Source organism: Bombus terrestris, chromosome 15 (genome assembly GCF_910591885.1).
Source record: "Bombus terrestris chromosome 15, iyBomTerr1.2, whole genome shotgun sequence".
Taxonomy (NCBI): Eukaryota; Metazoa; Arthropoda; class Insecta; order Hymenoptera; family Apidae; genus Bombus; species Bombus terrestris.
This window is the reverse complement of record NC_063283.1, coordinates 4,115,811-4,132,242: the sequence shown is the minus strand read 5'-3', so window position 1 is coordinate 4,132,242 and position 16,432 is coordinate 4,115,811. Positions and strand designations below refer to the sequence as shown.

The 16,432-nt window shown below is 38.6% G+C and overlaps 4 protein-coding genes and 1 non-coding gene across 7 annotated transcripts in view; 3 read left to right on the top strand and 2 right to left on the bottom strand.

Annotated features, from left to right (window-relative positions):
* Positions 1-11,393, top strand: part of LOC100650057 (colorectal mutant cancer protein) — a 58,875-nt gene extending 47,482 nt beyond the window's left edge. For both annotated transcript variants that reach the window (XM_003401081.4, XM_012316875.3), the window contains 11 exons: positions 6,097-6,358; positions 6,899-7,047; positions 7,292-7,513; positions 7,851-8,039; positions 8,321-8,511; positions 8,878-9,144; positions 9,206-9,401; positions 9,473-9,664; positions 9,741-9,928; positions 9,999-10,101; positions 10,850-11,393. In XM_003401081.4, coding sequence (XP_003401129.1) covers positions 6,097-6,358; positions 6,899-7,047; positions 7,292-7,513; positions 7,851-8,039; positions 8,321-8,511; positions 8,878-9,144; positions 9,206-9,401; positions 9,473-9,664; positions 9,741-9,928; positions 9,999-10,101; positions 10,850-10,960 — 2,070 coding nt within the window. In that variant the 3' untranslated portion in view covers positions 10,961-11,393. The remainder of the gene's footprint in view (positions 1-6,096; positions 6,359-6,898; positions 7,048-7,291; positions 7,514-7,850; positions 8,040-8,320; positions 8,512-8,877; positions 9,145-9,205; positions 9,402-9,472; positions 9,665-9,740; positions 9,929-9,998; positions 10,102-10,849) is intronic.
* LOC105666537 (small integral membrane protein 4) lies at positions 10,162-10,764 on the bottom strand. Its single transcript, XM_020866750.2, has 2 exons — positions 10,359-10,764; positions 10,162-10,259 (listed from the first exon to the last, which is right to left on the bottom strand). The coding sequence occupies exon 1, from the start codon at positions 10,747-10,749 to the stop codon at positions 10,411-10,413; it is 339 nt and encodes a 112-aa protein (XP_020722409.1). The 5' UTR covers positions 10,750-10,764; the 3' UTR covers positions 10,162-10,259; positions 10,359-10,410.
* Positions 11,394-11,545: 152 nt separating the features above from the next.
* Positions 11,546-13,249, bottom strand: LOC100650176 (pre-mRNA-splicing factor SPF27). 2 transcript variants are annotated; one of them, XM_048412915.1, is made up of 4 exons: positions 13,094-13,249; positions 12,694-12,959; positions 12,164-12,569; positions 11,546-11,765 (listed from the first exon to the last, which is right to left on the bottom strand). In XM_048412915.1, the coding sequence occupies exons 1-3, from the start codon at positions 13,166-13,168 to the stop codon at positions 12,167-12,169; spliced, it is 744 nt and encodes a 247-aa protein (XP_048268872.1). In that variant the 5' UTR covers positions 13,169-13,249; the 3' UTR covers positions 11,546-11,765; positions 12,164-12,166. The 2 variants fall into 2 exon arrangements, with proteins under 2 accessions (XP_048268872.1, XP_048268871.1); XM_048412914.1 differs by lacking the exon at positions 11,546-11,765 and adding an exon at positions 12,034-12,079.
* A 293-nt stretch (positions 13,250-13,542) lies between these two features.
* On the top strand, positions 13,543-16,321 carry LOC100649638 (60S ribosomal protein L4). The gene is made up of 8 exons (XM_003401077.4): positions 13,543-13,646; positions 14,104-14,281; positions 14,366-14,611; positions 14,806-14,930; positions 15,152-15,250; positions 15,330-15,601; positions 15,791-15,950; positions 16,025-16,321. The coding sequence occupies exons 1-8, from the start codon at positions 13,644-13,646 to the stop codon at positions 16,244-16,246; spliced, it is 1,305 nt and encodes a 434-aa protein (XP_003401125.1). The 5' UTR covers positions 13,543-13,643; the 3' UTR covers positions 16,247-16,321.
* LOC125386480 lies at positions 14,665-14,736 on the top strand. The gene has a single exon (XR_007226652.1). It is a non-coding gene; the product is annotated as a small nucleolar RNA U18 (small nucleolar RNA).
* Positions 16,322-16,432: the final 111 nt, after the last annotated feature.

Here is a 16,432-nt window from a genome sequence, read left to right as displayed (position 1 = left end):
AGGTAGAATAGACGTGTCTGTGGGTTACCTCTTTTGTCCCAACGGTCACAAAAGGACCGTTTGAAACGGTGTGCTCACCCCTTAAAGCCGGTTCGTCTTCGTCCAACGAAGTCCCCCGGTGGATCAAAAACGAATAACGTTGCGCGTCCCTTTTGACGACCGGACAAAGAGAAGAAAAAGGGTCACGGGGGCTTGGTCAAGGAATTTACCATCTCGAAAGGGGACACCTACTTGACCCCTTTAGCGGATTAACGGCAGGATTCATTGGAAAAATCTTGTTACGAGCAATCGGTGCTCGGTGATCTCATTACGAGCTCGCTGAATCGAGCTTCGATGCACAAAGTGACAAACATTGTTTCCAAAGCTGTCTGTGCACGATGCAACGTGTCAAGTATCAGTGTAGAGGAACAAACTTTTGTTGGGTATTAGAAACAACGAATATGTTTTGCGTAACATATAGTAAAATTTTGTTATGCTATTCGTGACTTCGTATGTACATTATATACCATTGTTATGGATAAAAAAATGTTTTGAATTGACTTGATTATTGCGAAAATCCGATGCAGAGTGTGCGAAGAGAGATTAAAGTATTTGTAAAAACCAAACGCTTGCGAACGAAATATTAATACAGTAGATCTCTGTTTATCTGAACATATCGAGGAATAAACAGTTCGTATAATAGGAATTTAATGCTTCTCTCTGCTACTATATCTTTTCATTCGTATAACAAAATTTCACATTCAGATAAATAGATTTAATACGCGGAATTCCATTTAATAGAGCACTAAGTACAATTTTATTCCGATGAATGGAGTTTCACTGCAAATTGCAACTGTGTGCTCCTCCTGTTCTAATGTACTCCCTCGTTTATGAGTATTGTACGTATTACGACAATCCCGGTTTTATACAAAATGTTCCCGATTTTTATACAGATTATCGGCTGAAATCAGAAAGGAAGCGATTTTCCATTCTTGCGAGGTAATAGACCAAGAATTTATACAAGTCATTAATAAGCGCTTTGAACACACGTTTATGCAAACGAGACGTCGATAGACCTATTTAGCTCGATAAAATTGTGGCTCATCCTACGCGATCGACAGGATTCTGGCTCGCCTTTTCCTCTTGGAAATCTTCAGAGTTTCACTCGTAACGTTCGCCTTTCTCTCGGCGTGTTTGCCTTGAAATTTATCGTCTGTTTGCTTTCAAAAGCCAAATCCTCCTGAAGGGAGGCACCTGTTGGCCACGCACCCGCCCCATTTTTCTTTCCACGAGCACCCCACGATACATCGTTATACAACCAAATCCAAACAGAAACGAGCACTGTTCTTTCTCCAATACAAACTTTTTTTTCTAAAGAGCAATATTCAATCGGACTAAGATAATATATGATACGAATGATTAACGAAATGTCAAACGTACGATGGATCGTCCAAGTTGCAAATGCAACTGTTCTTTTCTATTTTTAACGATCGAACAGGTCCCGAAGGAAAAATTTCATTGAAAAGCGCAGCATGAAAGTCAATCGCGCGAAACCGGATAGCCGCTGCATTTTCCTGGCAAAAAACCAGTCTTTTCATAGAAAAACTCGCGTTTCTTCGCCAATACGATCGATAGTATTTCAGCGCGTTCAACGTTGTTGCGTACTGCAGAGGCGAATAATCGAATTTTCTGCGTACAAAGCTGCGCGACGCGGGTTGGCCGTAAAAAACAACATACCACGGTCTACGATCCAAAATCGCAATAATTTTGCCACCGACGCACAGTACGTCGACTGCCACGATGGTTATCGATGAACAACCAGTTTTCGCTAAATTTTTCAGATCGATTAGGAGTAAGAGAAATTTCACGGACTAACAAATTTTCAACGATGTCAATGATTTGCATAACATTGTCAGAAGAAAAGTAATACAATAAATAACGATCAAACATAATGTAATATTTTGCAAAAATTAAATGTTACTATTCAGTGTATATTTCAGGGCAAAACATATCGATATTCGCGTGGCAATCGGTCATGGCAGCTATAAAATTCAAATTTGATCAATAAATTTGTTGCGCTGGCACAACCCACTCGTAAATTATCTTTATCACTTTCATAAGTTTTCCCTGATTTCACGTGATAACCACGTGCTCCTCTCTGATCGCTCGTATATTGTCCGTACCGTCTATAATCGTCGTGAACAGGTCGACAACTTTCCACGGTATCGGGAAGACGAAGTTTGCCTTTAGTAAGTCCTCTATAACACGTCGACGAAGCTCGTCGCCAGCGGATTTACCCAACCTCCAGTTTCCAAGTAATTTCGTGTATCAAAGACGAGAACGTCCTCGGACTTCCATCTATCCAGGGTAGGATATCGGGTATTCGACTGTCGAGAAAGTCGATGCCCCTCTCGGTCACCCTTGTCGCTGGCTTTGCACCACTTTACCGCAATTTCCGGTATCATTTTACGCGGTACGTCTCGTAAGAGAGAAATTCGATGGAATCGGTGATGAAGACACCTGCCTAGCCAGCTTGAAACACGCATGGCAAGAAGAACACGAGAAGGTAGAAGCCCGTGCAAGCTGTCTTCTTTGGTAAACGCCTGGTGAGTCATTGCGAAGAATTCGCTTGGTGATCAGGCTCGTTTTGTCGACATGACACGACCGACGACTCGTTGTGCAACGAACTCCACTCGATTCTTGTCAGGCTAAACGAATAACCTGGCGTTTACGTGATTACGTGAACATCGACGCGACCATTTGCTCCTATCGACGCACGTGTTGCGTCCTCTTATTCGAACATTCAGTTTATTGCTTATATCCAGTTATTTAAACATTTTGCTCTGACGCAATCATTGGCTTGTCGCGCGTATGCGCTTTAACCGAGCAAATAGCGCTAAATAGAACTGCAGAAATGCACGCCTCACACCTGTGCACTCTCTTGCACAATAATTTGCTAACATTAGATGGTTAACGAGCGGCGAGTTGCGGATTATAGGCTTCGTTTTTAGAGTTTCTTCATTACGCGTCAGATAGGATAATCGGATGGATTTTGTATGGGAAATTGAAAATCGTTCGCGGCAAGTCTGGCTCGTCGTTCTACGCGAATGGATTAGCTCTGTGTCAGTTGTCAATTTTAAACTTTCACGTGACGTGAGCGTATTTGTGATTCTTCGGGTTTCGATCTTAAAAATCAGATCAAAATCCAAAGAGTCACAAAAGTATGTGAATTGTCAGCTATCCGTAAGTTTTCTTTCCGCTCGAGTACGGAATTTCCAGCCGAATCGCGTTGCGTCTAATTGGCGAACGAAAGTAAGCAGGTATAGAGCGTGAAATTACTTCATTTTGCAACGGTGCCACGGTTACGTCATACGTTTATTGCAACATCCATTAACATACGCGTGAATCGATGAACGAGCAAGATGACCAATGGCTTAGTCGAGGAACACCTGTATCTTTTACGGTACTGCGACATTCACAACTTCCGGCCACACGAAGGCACTGGATTCTTGTCGCAGTTGTCCGAATTACAAGGAGGAGCAACCATCATGCAGGATCGGCCATTCGGACAAGGTGGAGCGTCTTTGCAGCTCTTGCCTGGCAATCGAACGATTTCATCGTCGTTTTGCGCCACGACTATTGTACAGAATATTGCCAGGATGAACGCCAAGGTCATGGGAAACCTCATCTTCCTCTGTTACGTCCTGCAGAGTGTTCTGAAAGGGTATTCATTCTTTATATTCTCGTGGTACCTCGAGGTATCAAGGTATTTTCACTAAAATGTTCTAAGCTAAATATGCTTGACGATACCAATAATACGAAATAACAGAATTGGCATATTCGTAATTCTGAAAGCTCGTGGATCTGTTTTGTTTGGAAAGCTCTTAATCTTCGAATTGTTCAATTTCGATCGAACTATAAATCAGGAAATTGAATTCCAATGTAATATAAAAGAACGTGTATATTGTAGTTCATTTTTTAAACAGAAGTTGGATTTATAATTAATTACTTGCGCAAGATGTTACGTACATCTGCGGTCAAGAGTCTTAGGACAATTTTTATATTTGCTTCAAGGGTGAAAAAGTTAAACAAAGAAGATTGAAGGTATTAAAATAATTAAAATACAGGCAGTTTGAAATTCGTAATTTAAACAATTACAAGTAAATATAAATAGCATTGCCTCTAATCGATAGTTCACTATTAGTTAAAAAAATTCAATAACTCTCTCATACCGTTACCACAAATTTACCGAAAAGTGGTACTTATTATTAAGAATAAAGTTCCAGGTAAAAGCTGCGGCTTTTACAGCAAATCGTAAAACCATTCCTCGCGCACTTAACGATATCTCATCGAAGAATAAGGTATTAAAGTATGTTTGGTTCGAACAAAGTCTATGCTTTCGACGTAGTATGAAATTGAGAGCAATCAAATCGATTTTCCGAGTAAAACGTAAATCATTAAACCCAACTACCATAACGGAAAAAAGTAACGCGTTCAGATCTTCGAAATAGAAGAGAAAAAGAAGTTAAGTAGACAAAAAAAGAAATAAATGCCTGGTACGTGTCGTGAGCAAGCCTGGTGACAAAACTAGTTTACCTGTCGTCGAGAGTACACGTGAGATACGCACACGATCCTTTTCCTCTTTCTCGATAAGAGGACGACTCTTGAATGATACTTCGTAATTACGGGTCGTGATTCTTATACGGATCTCTCGGTATTTTTCTCTTCCCCTCTTGATCGGTGTATGTTATCACATGGCCAGGAATCATTAGCGGCTCGTCGTCTTGTAATGTTCGTCATACACGGTTGCCCTCGCGAAGGGCACTCCGCGAGGAACGATGCCTCGCAAACAGGTATCCGCCAGTTCCTACGCATTTTTCCACTTTTCTTCTTTTTCCCTGTTTTCTGTGTTCGCGTTCGGAATACCGCGAATACGGCGAAATTAATGAGGACCACCGGTAACAAGAAGAATCGCGTCTGGGACATCTATTTGCGGAAACAGCGCGACGATCCGCTGCTACCAGCTGCTTCTGCTCTTTAACAAATTCCCTGACAAAATAGACGTTTCTTCGTAAATGCGAGGAATTATATTTGCAATTAACGTCGATGGTATCGGACTTCTTATTAAAATTACAAATTCCTAAGTTTTAGCCACAATGATAATCAATAATTAATGATAATTGATACTTGGAAAGAGAATGGTAGTCGAAACGACCAAATCCTAATATTTCTAGAAATTTTGTAAAACTAGTAACGATGCATTTCTCGCTTCGAAACGAGACAATGCGTATTTTAAAATTGATCAGCTAATGCCAAAGTGAGTGGACGACCGTGTTCGAGGTTGACCTCGACAAGACGTAAAATTAGTCAATTATTCTTTCCTTGACTAAGATTTATGCATAATATATTGCAATTCATCGTAAGTAGGAATTTATCCGACAGTCAAGGCTGATCGAGACAGAAAATTGATCAAAATGACTGCCGTACGGTATTCTTCCAAAACGTAGTTTGCAATCAGGAAGATCCTTACTCGTTTGTCTTGACTCGACCAAGACAGGTTGCGTCACAAATTCATGGAAATCTTCGAATTATGATATCACAGGATCTTCATAATTATCGATCCTGATCGAATCCCCTTGAAATTTTTATCAACTGACTGTCATCGAGCCTTTCGAGCGAAGGATCTTCTAGGAAAGTGAGCTGACACTCCTCTTCGAAAGAAGCTGTTCGTTTCTTTCGGTCATTCAAGGTTTTTTCAGTTCAATATACATTTATTCCTCGACTATATACCTAATTCACGCTCACATTGTTATACTAATCGCCGAACATCACGTCTATTGGCAGCGAAAGGATCTGTATCTTCCAAACGCATGATTTTCCCAAGCTAAGAGATTTCATATTTCAGATCTACCGTCTCGTCCCACAAAATTACATCAAATTTGGTCTCAAAGAGCAAGCCTCTTTTCGAATACAAAAGTCCAATTCCGAATACAAAGTTCCAACATCCCTCTAGCACCCTGAAAGCTTTCTGTCCAACAAAACCAAAACAACGAAGAAATTTCATCAGCGATGAAATATGGTCGATGATTGATCCGAGGCTGGTCGATTCTGTTGCAGCTGCATGCGGCCGCGTTATCATCGCTGCGGTCCGAGGTAGCCGAGTTGAATTCAAGGCTGGTGGCGGCGACACGAGCCAGGGAGGCGACCGAGGCGGCTCTGGTCCGCGCGGAGGTTCAAGCCGCGCGAGCGGAACAGAGGGCAGAGCAGCAAGCGGCGAGGCACGAGGAGAGGCTGACCGAGTTGCATTCCGTGATCGCCGAGCTCGGCAGACAGCTCGAGAGGCATCGCGCTACCGTAATTGCCGAGGAGGATGAGTCCGGTAAGGGAGAGAACGAAACGACCGATTCCGTAAATCTGTGCACCGTGCTCGGTCTCTGCCTCCCTCCGACAGAGATTTATGGACCGAGGCCGTTTGATGTTTTAACGCGTTCCCCGCTGGGAAGCCGCTTCGCCGTTCGTTTCACGGTGTCCAACGACGTCGCCAAAATTCCAGATTCTTCGTGCAGATTTATATTTCTCCCGATCATAGTGTGTCCGTTTTATATTGTATTTTACAGTAACTTGTTGGTTCTGGGTAACTTTGGCCAATTGAATATTTTCTTCTTGTGAGTTATTAGGTTGTTGAGTAAGTTGGAAAACACGATGGCATTTATACGCCTTGCGTGGTACGTGTTTTATGATGAGTCGTATAGAGATAAATTAGCAAAATAATTCGAAGAGATTTCTTCGTAAAACGACCAATGGAATAAATTGTAGCGCAAGTTTTAATTCGCTGTTTCCATTGATGATTATAGCAGCTCTTAAACGCTTCGTTCGAAGACTTTGTTCTGTTTCGTTTGACCCTTTCCTATCAATTTAGAAATAGAGACAAGCAGAGACGCGGAGGGGTCAATCACTAACCCGGTGGAAGAGAGCGAAGGTGGAGGTGACATTCAGGGTGATGGAGATCGTACATTGGGAGATGCCGATTCCAGCTGCTGCGAGGACATCGAGCCACGCACCGCCGAGGTATGTCTGTCAAAGGATTACAAACTTGTTCGGTGAAACTTAGAAGGTAGTAGCGTAATTGTCTGGAAAGTCTGGGAAACGCGTTTAAGATTTTGCAAACTGTAAAATGTTCGTAGCAGACGTAGAACTTTCAAACTATGCAAAATAGACTCGAAATCGAATCGGAAGAAGTTCCTTAACTCGGACGAGTTGCTAAATCTTGCGCGTGATATAGTCGCGATTAAACGATCATTTACATCGACAGAATGGAAGAGAACAGCTAGACAGTCCGGCGGCGTTACCAACACCGGAGCCAACACAACAGGCGGCCTCGTGCCAAAGCGTAGCCGTGGCAGCGTTACAAGAAGAGGTCACAGCCCTTCGAGCGGAGATCGCGAGCTTACAGGCTCAGCTGGCTAATTTCAAGAATCAGGCTAGCAATCAGAGGCAACAGGCTGGCAGCGAGTCGCCCCGCAGAGAAATACGAGTGGGTAGCACAATCCGACCTATTGTAACGTGCTGCAAAATACGCGCACCCTCCGCATGGTCTCGACGTATAGAGACGTTATACGATGTTACAGTTTTGCAACGAGCTGAACTGAGTTTTCGTCCGCGATGAAAAGAAGATCGTTCTTTTCATCTCGATGCACCCGAAATGCATTTTCCTCCTCCCCCTTTGGAACGAACCGTTGAATGGCGAACGAATTTTTTGCACAGTTACCCCCGTGCTTTGGCCAGCCTTTGATCAGCCCAACACTTTCACAAAAATATTTATCAACCCTTCCGACTGTAATGTTCTCCTCGTGCTCCTTTGATTTCCGCAGACAAGAGGCAACACCAGTTCGCCGGAACCTTTGAGTGCACCTTGCTCGCCACTCTTGCCACCCCTGCAGACACCGCCGACAAAGAGCGTAACGAGGGAGGAAGCTCCGGTTCTTAAAATAGCCGAGAGGGTAAGACTCAGGAGGACCGACGAGAGGCACATCACAGGACCTGATATTACCAACCTGGGGGTACGTTATCGTCTCTGGTTGTTCGTGCTTTTCACTCTTAGCTTGTAGTTACAATGGTCTCGTTCTTTGACGAATACAGCCAGGACAATCAGATACAACCCCGTTTATAAATATCAGCACACCTGATAATATCATACGAAGCGCGATAATCGATCTGAATTAGCAGGAAATGGATTGACCCATCAAAATTCGTGATCTAAAATACACGATAAAAATTGACAGAAACTGTTTGCAAGAGTTATAGAAAAATAACGAATTTGTTTCTGTTTCCATTTAAATAGGTTTGTTCCACGATGGTGGCTGAACATCTGGTCTCGGACCTTTTGGAGCACTCGAATCTTCAGGAATTGAATGGATCCGAGAAACAGTTCGAAGTGGAGACGGAAAGGTTAAATAGCAGGTTGGAACACGCGCGAGCAAATAACGCTGTCCTTGCGTTGACTTTGCACGAGAGTAAGGCGCAATGTGACAGGTATTTTTATGTTCCAATTGTGAAATACAAAGTATCGTTGGTAACATGGTGAAGCCGTAAACTAAAACATTAAGTAGGATTAGATATTAATTTAGCTGTAGCTAGGGCTAAACGCCAGATACCTATGTGTCAATTGTCGTTTAAAATTAAGATCATATTTATGTTTTTATCATAATGATAAAACATAAATGATAATGATAAACAAAGTATCTTACTTTGTATATTTAATACGTTTTGCACATTACATGCATTCTGCATATTTTTGTACTGTAGATATTTTGAATACTGATTGATTTTACAACTTCACCATGTATCATTTACTATACAAGTATGTAAAAAATATGTATAAGCGTTTCTCTATTCCAGATTGAGTCTCCTAGTTGGAAAGTACGAGTCGAATGCAACCGCGTTGCGATTAGCGCTCTCCTATAGTGATCGCGCGATAGAGGCTTACGACGTCCTGGTAGCGTTACTAGAAAGCGAGATCGCTCTGTCGACAGAAAGAAACAGCATCACGATCGATAACAGAAGGGCGGCTGAACACGTAGCCTATCATGTGTTGAATAAATTGGAGAACGAATGTATGAATACTTTAAACGCACCGTGGGAAGATAGTATAGTTTTATCAGACGAGTGAGTACATTGCCAAATCTCGATGAGCTTGTAATTTTTCTTAATAATCTGGTATCTTCAGGTCTGAGGTGGCTTGGTCCGTGGAAGACGAGCAAAGACTCAGAAGGCACATTAGTAGACTCAAAGGAGAACGAGCCATGGTCAGATCGACTGTAGTGGAGTTAGAAAGTGTTCACGCTGAACCATTGAATTCAAAGAATACAATTTCCCTCGCCGAAGCCCGGAAATTAGATTTAGAAACAGCTGTACTTATGCAGGTCCGTCCGAGGCGACGATTAGCTTTGAATTCTTGGAAGTTCCAAAAATAAATGTAGTCAATTTCTTGCAGGAATTGATGGCTATGAGAGAGGACAAGGCGGAACTACGGGCACGAGTCTTCCTACTGGAAAAGGAACGAGCTACCATAGAATTGAAATTAAACGCACGTGATACGCAAATCGCAGCTCAGCATGCTGCTATCGAACATCTTCAGGGTCAGCTCAGCGATACAGAGGCCATGCTGGCTATGGCTACGAATAAAGTAAGTACATAATGGCTATTTAAAACAAAAATCTCTTTCTCGAGTTAATGATATATACGATATAAATTACGTATAGGATCGAGGTTTAAGCGATAACGAAAGCGAAGGCATAGAATCTGAGTTGATAGAGGCACTAGGTCGAGAAGCTAGGCTAAAGGAACGTCTACAGGAATTAGTATCCACTTTAGACAAAGTTAATAAAAACTCTGAACTGAGGCATCAACAGTCTGCTGAGCTTGTTAACGATTTGAAAAGAGCTAATGGGTAATTGAATTATGTATAACGGTAGATTTACAATCGATCGAGAAATCTTATTTTTTAACTCTGTTTTTAGAGCTCTGGTACAAACTTTAGAGAAGTCTAAGAAAAAATATCAATCCAGATTAAAAAAGCTGGAGCAACAAATGTTGGGCATGGTGGAGAGACATGCTGCTCAGGTATGAACAAGCGTAAATGTGGTGTGTGATATAGAGGAAGTTAAGAAGAACTGCTAGATATCGTGTTTATACTTCTGTAAAACAATTTATTACACTTTGTACATGTTTTTGCATAAATTACATTCTTTGCATCTTCGTAATATTAGTCTTCAGAAGACCTATAAAAGTATAATGCATTGTTAAAAGCTTCATCGCTGTGAAAGTGAGATATTGACGTGAAATGTTATATTCAAAAATTTGCTATTACAAATGCTCACATGCTCCATCTTTGTTCATTAATTTGTCACTACTATTTACTACGATATACATTTATTTATTCACTTGTGCATTCATTTCTGCTAATCTTTGTTCAACTGCTTCTTCTATTCTTCTTCTTTTATATGTTCTATAGAAGTTAACCTCTCCGACATGCCAGTGTATCATAACGAACTCTAACAAACCACCCATTAAAAACATTATGGGTAAAAATCGAAATTCCCCTAAAGATTTTCCAGGCATTTTATTTAAAGTTCTCCTTATCGTTCTCTTTATGTTGAATTTTGGTAAGATCGGCATTTTTACAGTACACCGCACGCTGCCGCTTCTGCCATATGACTGTCGCCATCTTGTACTTTCAGTATCGAGCTGTCTGATTCTGCGCAGTTGCATTTTATCACCCTAATCAAAATTAGTGATGTAACATGTAACTAAACTACTTAGTTACAACTTTCAATTTTTTCTTTTTTTTACACGTATGATTAATTTATAGGTAAAATCTCTAAAACAACGGATAGCATTGCTAGAGGAGGAATCTACGGGATATAAAACAAATTTACCACTCCAATCACAGAGTTCTGGCGCCAGCGAGACATCATTATGACAATTTAGTGATTAATCGAAATCGATCAATACGGGCTCTACGAGTGTTTTTAAACTATCCTTCCCTTCGTTATAAAACGATCGAAACGGAGATAAAAATTTACGTATTTTTCTACACGAATAGTTGCCCAAGAATAATGCTTGATTATTCGCTTTTGTAATTATATATAAAAGAAAACAAGTACGAGTTAGTAGCTATCCTAACAAATGAAATTACAAGCTAGGCTTACAAAAAAATGCGCTGCTGACACATCAATGCAAGCAAACTATTTAAGAAAGTCCTCCAAGTATACTGTGAATTATAAATAATTGTTACATGATACTATATGTCATTTATAGACGATGATATTCATCTTGTAAATATGTATATTTCAAGCATTAAAGAAAAGCGTGATACGTGTAAACTATGATGAAATAAATTGTGCTTTATTAAATCTCGTATTGTGATTAAAATTTGAGTGTAACTTCAAGTTGCTGATTCATTTTTTAGTTTTCGTTATTATTCTTTCCCTATCAATTTAACCCCACTTCTCCTTACAAAAGATCTTATTGTTTAATAGATTATTATAAACAATTGAAACATTAATAGCAGTAACCGAATCAATTTATTTAATTACATATTATTTATGATCTTGTAGTTCTGATAGTCGTTTCTGAAATTCCTCTTCTATCAAATCGTTTAAATCGTCAAGGGGCCTGTATATAAGATGCACAACTTGCGAGCCAGATGCAATCGTAAGAGATGCTAATGAAGTAAAGGAAATAAATCGAGGCCATGACATACCATATGGCATTGTACGAATTACCTGTAAAAAGCAAATATAATTAAAATCTCTTAAATATTTACAGTATTTTATCTTTTTCGTATATTATATCGCAATATTAACCTCTTTCGCACCACTTCGACGATATTTCAATACAAATAACGAAAGATTAATAATATTTTTAATAAATTAGCTTCTGCAGCACTTATTCATTGTTTATATTAACTTACTAGCCTAGGTTAATGTATTTATCCAGCAATAATTTATAAAATAATACCTTGTGTTCCTTGCGATATCGTATATAACTTTATGTAATATAACCTATTTCGGAAATGACAAATAGGATCGATAGTATGCTGTGAATTTTAAATATAATCAATGTATTTAAATAATATCGTCACAATAAAATACAAAACATAATTAGTCACAATTTTATATACATTTTAAGGTTCTTGATTTTGTTGTTCTTGCTGATCCATTTTTGTTGCCATAACCTCAGTTGCGCTTTTCTCTGGAATATCAGGTTCTTCCTCGCCAGGCACATCATTGATTTCTACACCCTCACCCTTATTCATCATAGATTTCTGTATTTCTTCTTCTAAGTGAACACACGCTTGTTCAATCTCATAATTTTTTGACACTAGTCCTACCCATTGTGCTTCTAATGCCCTTAACTTTTCTCCACCTTGAGTTTGCATAGATTTTCTTTGCCAATTAACCTCTTGAATTCTTTTCCTTAATGCTTGTAGCTGTTTTTGGGCTTGACTCACTAGTTGTACTAATACTTCCAAATAAGATTTCCATGCTTCGCATCCATATTCCATCATTAACTCAAGATTACAAATTCTGCATTATTATTAAACATCACAATAATATATCAATTTAACATTATATCCTCATCACAATCTCGTAATTACTTAAATATTAAACAAAAATATTAAAAAAATATAATAATAATCATAGTATTTACCTGGTAGCCTGATGTTCCAATTGTGCACTGCTATTTTTTACACTTTCATTCCATGCTGCAAGATCATTCATTTTACCTGGTGGAGGTGGAGGTAACTCATAGCGCTTCATACTGAGTACTTCCATAGGTAAACGGTTTTGCATTCGCTCAAATTCATGTTTCATCACCTCTGTCTCAAAAGCAGTAATATTTAATGATGGCAAATGTTCTAAATAGTTCTTTGTCGGTCTATAACGACGAGTTTCCTCTTCAACCATGGCCAAAGCCTAAAACATTTAATAACTACGTATGAATTCGCAATTTGTTTAATATGCTCATATAAACAGTATAACCTCAAAATCAATTGAATAATTATTTATAACAAAAGAATTATTATAAATAACAGAAAACTATTACTTACTGCTTCTCTAACTCCAGGTTCATCGTATCCTTGGTCAATATATGGTAATGCATCAACTATAACTTCTCCCGCCATTTAAAGAAATTGCACAAATAAACACTTTTGAATGTCAATGTACAATTGTAATTCTCTGACAGTTTAAATTTTGTATGACGTACTTCCGATTACACAAACTGCACTTAAGGACGTATCTGCACCAATCACAGTTCAACGTTTCTCGTCATACTGTAATACTATTGATAGATGACTATGAAAACACAAATAATAAAATATAATTTCTACTATAAAAAAATTTGATTAAATGGAAATATTACAAATAAAAAATAAATTCTTTGTTATATGAGTATAAGTTAAATTTGTTATATATAGATATTTAGATAAAATAATGTAGACAATTGTAAACATAACTTAAGAATTGTTGAATTCTGAGCATGCGCGACTTTTGGTATGTAATTTCCGCTCGCGTCATTCTTCCTTTTTGGCCAGGTACGGCGTACAGGCTGCCTGGTTAGTTTGTTTGATGCGTGGAAAGTTATAAAAAGAACGCGAAATGGTAAGAAATCCTGCATTTTATTTGGAATTCATTAAAGGTTAATATTTTATATAATTTTATTGTTATATTTTGCAATAAGTTCTAAGAATTTGGTCTTGAATTAATGCTTGTACACAGTCCATAGTTGACCACGTGTAATGATTTGTAGCGTACAAACTTGCATAGCTTGGTTTTGATATATGTTTAAATGTAACTTGTGACTTTATATATTTTCTTTTGCAATATTCTATTCAGTAGAATAAAGCAGTTTCACTACATATAGATATGTTTACAATGAATATGCGTGATTCCTATCTTTTAGTCCGCCATGTGCCGTCAATAGAAATCGTTTATAATTCTATCAGAACATGACATTTTTCACTTTACTTTTCTCTTTTTTTTTTTCAGAATTAATCTTAAGTTTATCGATAATTGTACGTAAATTTGTATCATTCTGATTTTTGTTTTTATCTTTTAGTCGTTATCAACGGCGCGACCGCTTGTTACGATATACACGGATAAAAATGAGTCGTCAGGCGATACGATTTCCCTGCCGGCTGTGTTTAAAGCACCTATTCGACCTGATATCGTGAATTTTGTTCACCAGCAAGTCTCTAAGAATAGTAGACAGCCATATTGTGTATCCAAAGAAGCTGGTGAGTATACACTGTTTTATGCTCGCTTTTTTTATCTTTTGAAGAACTAATTTGCAATTATTAAATGTAGGTTTGTTTTGTTAGGTCATCAAACCTCTGCTGAGTCATGGGGTACTGGACGTGCTGTAGCACGTATACCTCGTGTACGTGGTGGTGGTACTCATCGCTCTGGCCAGGGTGCTTTTGGTAACATGTGTAGAGGTGGACGCATGTTTGCTCCAACAAAGCCATGGAGACGCTGGCATCGTCGAATTAATGTTAACCAGAAAAGATACGCTCTTGTTTCTGCTATTGCTGCATCTGGTGTCCCAGCCCTTGTACAATCTAAGGGTAAATAGCATTCTCTGAGATAAAGTAATAAATCCTACTTTATATGCAATATTGTAATGATGAATATTTTTGGTCCGTGTTGCTGAAATGATGTTGATTATTTTAATAGCCATATGCTGATTTATGTAAATGTTCTAATATATGTAGCTTGCTTTGAAAAGGGTAATATATATATTATTTTTTTTAATGTTTAGGTCATATGATTCAAGAAGTTCCAGAATTTCCATTAGTAGTATCTGACAAAATTCAGGAATATAACAAGACTAAACAAGCTGTTATCTTCCTGAGACGTATCAAGGCATGGAATGATATTCAAAAAGTAAGTATACTTTCAAAATATGTATCTTTGCACCGTAGAATGTCCGCATCTTCATTAAAACAATTTTAATTTAGGTGCTCCTATCAGGTGCTAAATAAATACGGTTATTATAGGCGTTCTAGACTAGCTGAATTAATTGCTAGGATGGGGTATTTTTAATCGAACAGATTCAATTAAAATATACTAATTTAGAAACTAATATACTTTCGTTTTATTAATAGGTTTACAAGTCTCAACGTTTCCGTGCTGGCAAAGGTAAAATGCGTAACCGCAGACGCATTCAACGACGTGGACCTCTGATTGTATATGGTCAAGATCAGGTATACAAATAACTAAAAAATGATAATTAATTATTTTTCCAAGATTAAAATGCTAATATTCGTCATCATATATTTTTAGGGTATTCGTAAGGCATTCCGTAACATTCCTGGTGTTGATCTTATGAATATTAACAAAATGAACTTGCTTAAATTGGCGCCTGGTGGCCACGTTGGACGTTTTGTAATCTGGACAAAATCTGCCTTTGAGAAGTTAGATGCTCTTTACGGAACTTGGCGCAAAGAATCCCAACTTAAGGCCGATTATAACTTACCCTATCCGAAAATGGCGAACACGGATTTGTCGAGACTCCTGAAATCTCAAGAAATTCGTAAAGTTCTGAGGGCACCAAGGCATGTAGATTTACGTTTTATTATACATTTTCAACGAATACATATCTTACTCGTGATGAATTTTATGGTCCGTGTTACTGATTGACAGTGATTTTAATTTTTTACCATTGCTGATGTTCGGTGCTTATAAATATTTTATAATTATGTCGCTTACGGTGTATTTGCTCAACATAAATCTTGAATTTGTAGGAAGAAGGTGGTCCGTAGTGTCAAGAAATTGAACCCATTGACCAACACGCGTGCTATGTTACGTCTCAATCCATATGCGGCTGTTCTGAAACGTGCTGCAATTTTGACAGCAAAGAAACGTCAGCAAGAGAGAGATCTTGCTCTAGCAGAAAAGCGTGGAGTAAGTTTAATGTTAAATTGAATAATATTCGTTTAATACATGTAGATTCTAACGAAAATATTTCACATTTACAGGTCAAGCTGCCAAAGACTGCACCTGCTGTAAAGAGTAAATTACTCCGGGAAAGACGCGCGAAACAGCTTTTAAAATGGAGAGAAGTGTTAAAAAAGAAGCCCGCGGGCGTGGGATCATCTACTGTTGTCGAGCCGAAACCTAGGAAGATATCAAAGCGAATTCAAAGGGCTATTGCAAAAACTCACCCCGAAAAGAAAGACACACTTTTTAAAACGAAATAAATTTTTATCAACATTTGTTGTTGACCCATGAACTTCATTTGCTTTGAATAAAATATGGGAAAACAACTATAGGAAGATCAGCTTTGTAATTGATGTAACTATATTTCCTACCTTTGACGCAGTTTTATTTGTTTAAGTAAAAGCATACAAGTAATATGATATTATAAAACATAGATACACACGATA

What these genes read in the sequence shown, in the direction of transcription:
- LOC105666537 (XM_020866750.2), bottom strand. Translation starts at nt 10,749, where the DNA reads ATGCAACTGCGCAGAATCAGACAGCTCGATACTGAAAGTACAAGATGG.
- LOC100650176 (XM_048412915.1), bottom strand. Translation starts at nt 13,168, where the DNA reads ATGGCGGGAGAAGTTATAGTTGATGCATTACCATATATTGACCAAGGA. An exon ending in AACCTGGAGTTAGAGAAGCA is followed by an intron (nt 12,960 to 13,093) that starts GTAAGTAATAGT and finishes TAAATGTTTTAG; the next exon opens with GCTTTGGCCATGGTTGAAGA. An exon ending in TTGGAACATCAGGCTACCAG is followed by an intron (nt 12,570 to 12,693) that starts GTAAATACTATG and finishes ATAATAATGCAG; the next exon opens with AATTTGTAATCTTGAGTTAA.
- LOC100649638 (XM_003401077.4), top strand. An exon ending in TTGTATATGGTCAAGATCAG is followed by an intron (nt 15,251 to 15,329) that starts GTATACAAATAA and finishes ATATATTTTTAG; the next exon opens with GGTATTCGTAAGGCATTCCG. An exon ending in AAAGTTCTGAGGGCACCAAG is followed by an intron (nt 15,602 to 15,790) that starts GCATGTAGATTT and finishes TTGAATTTGTAG; the next exon opens with GAAGAAGGTGGTCCGTAGTG.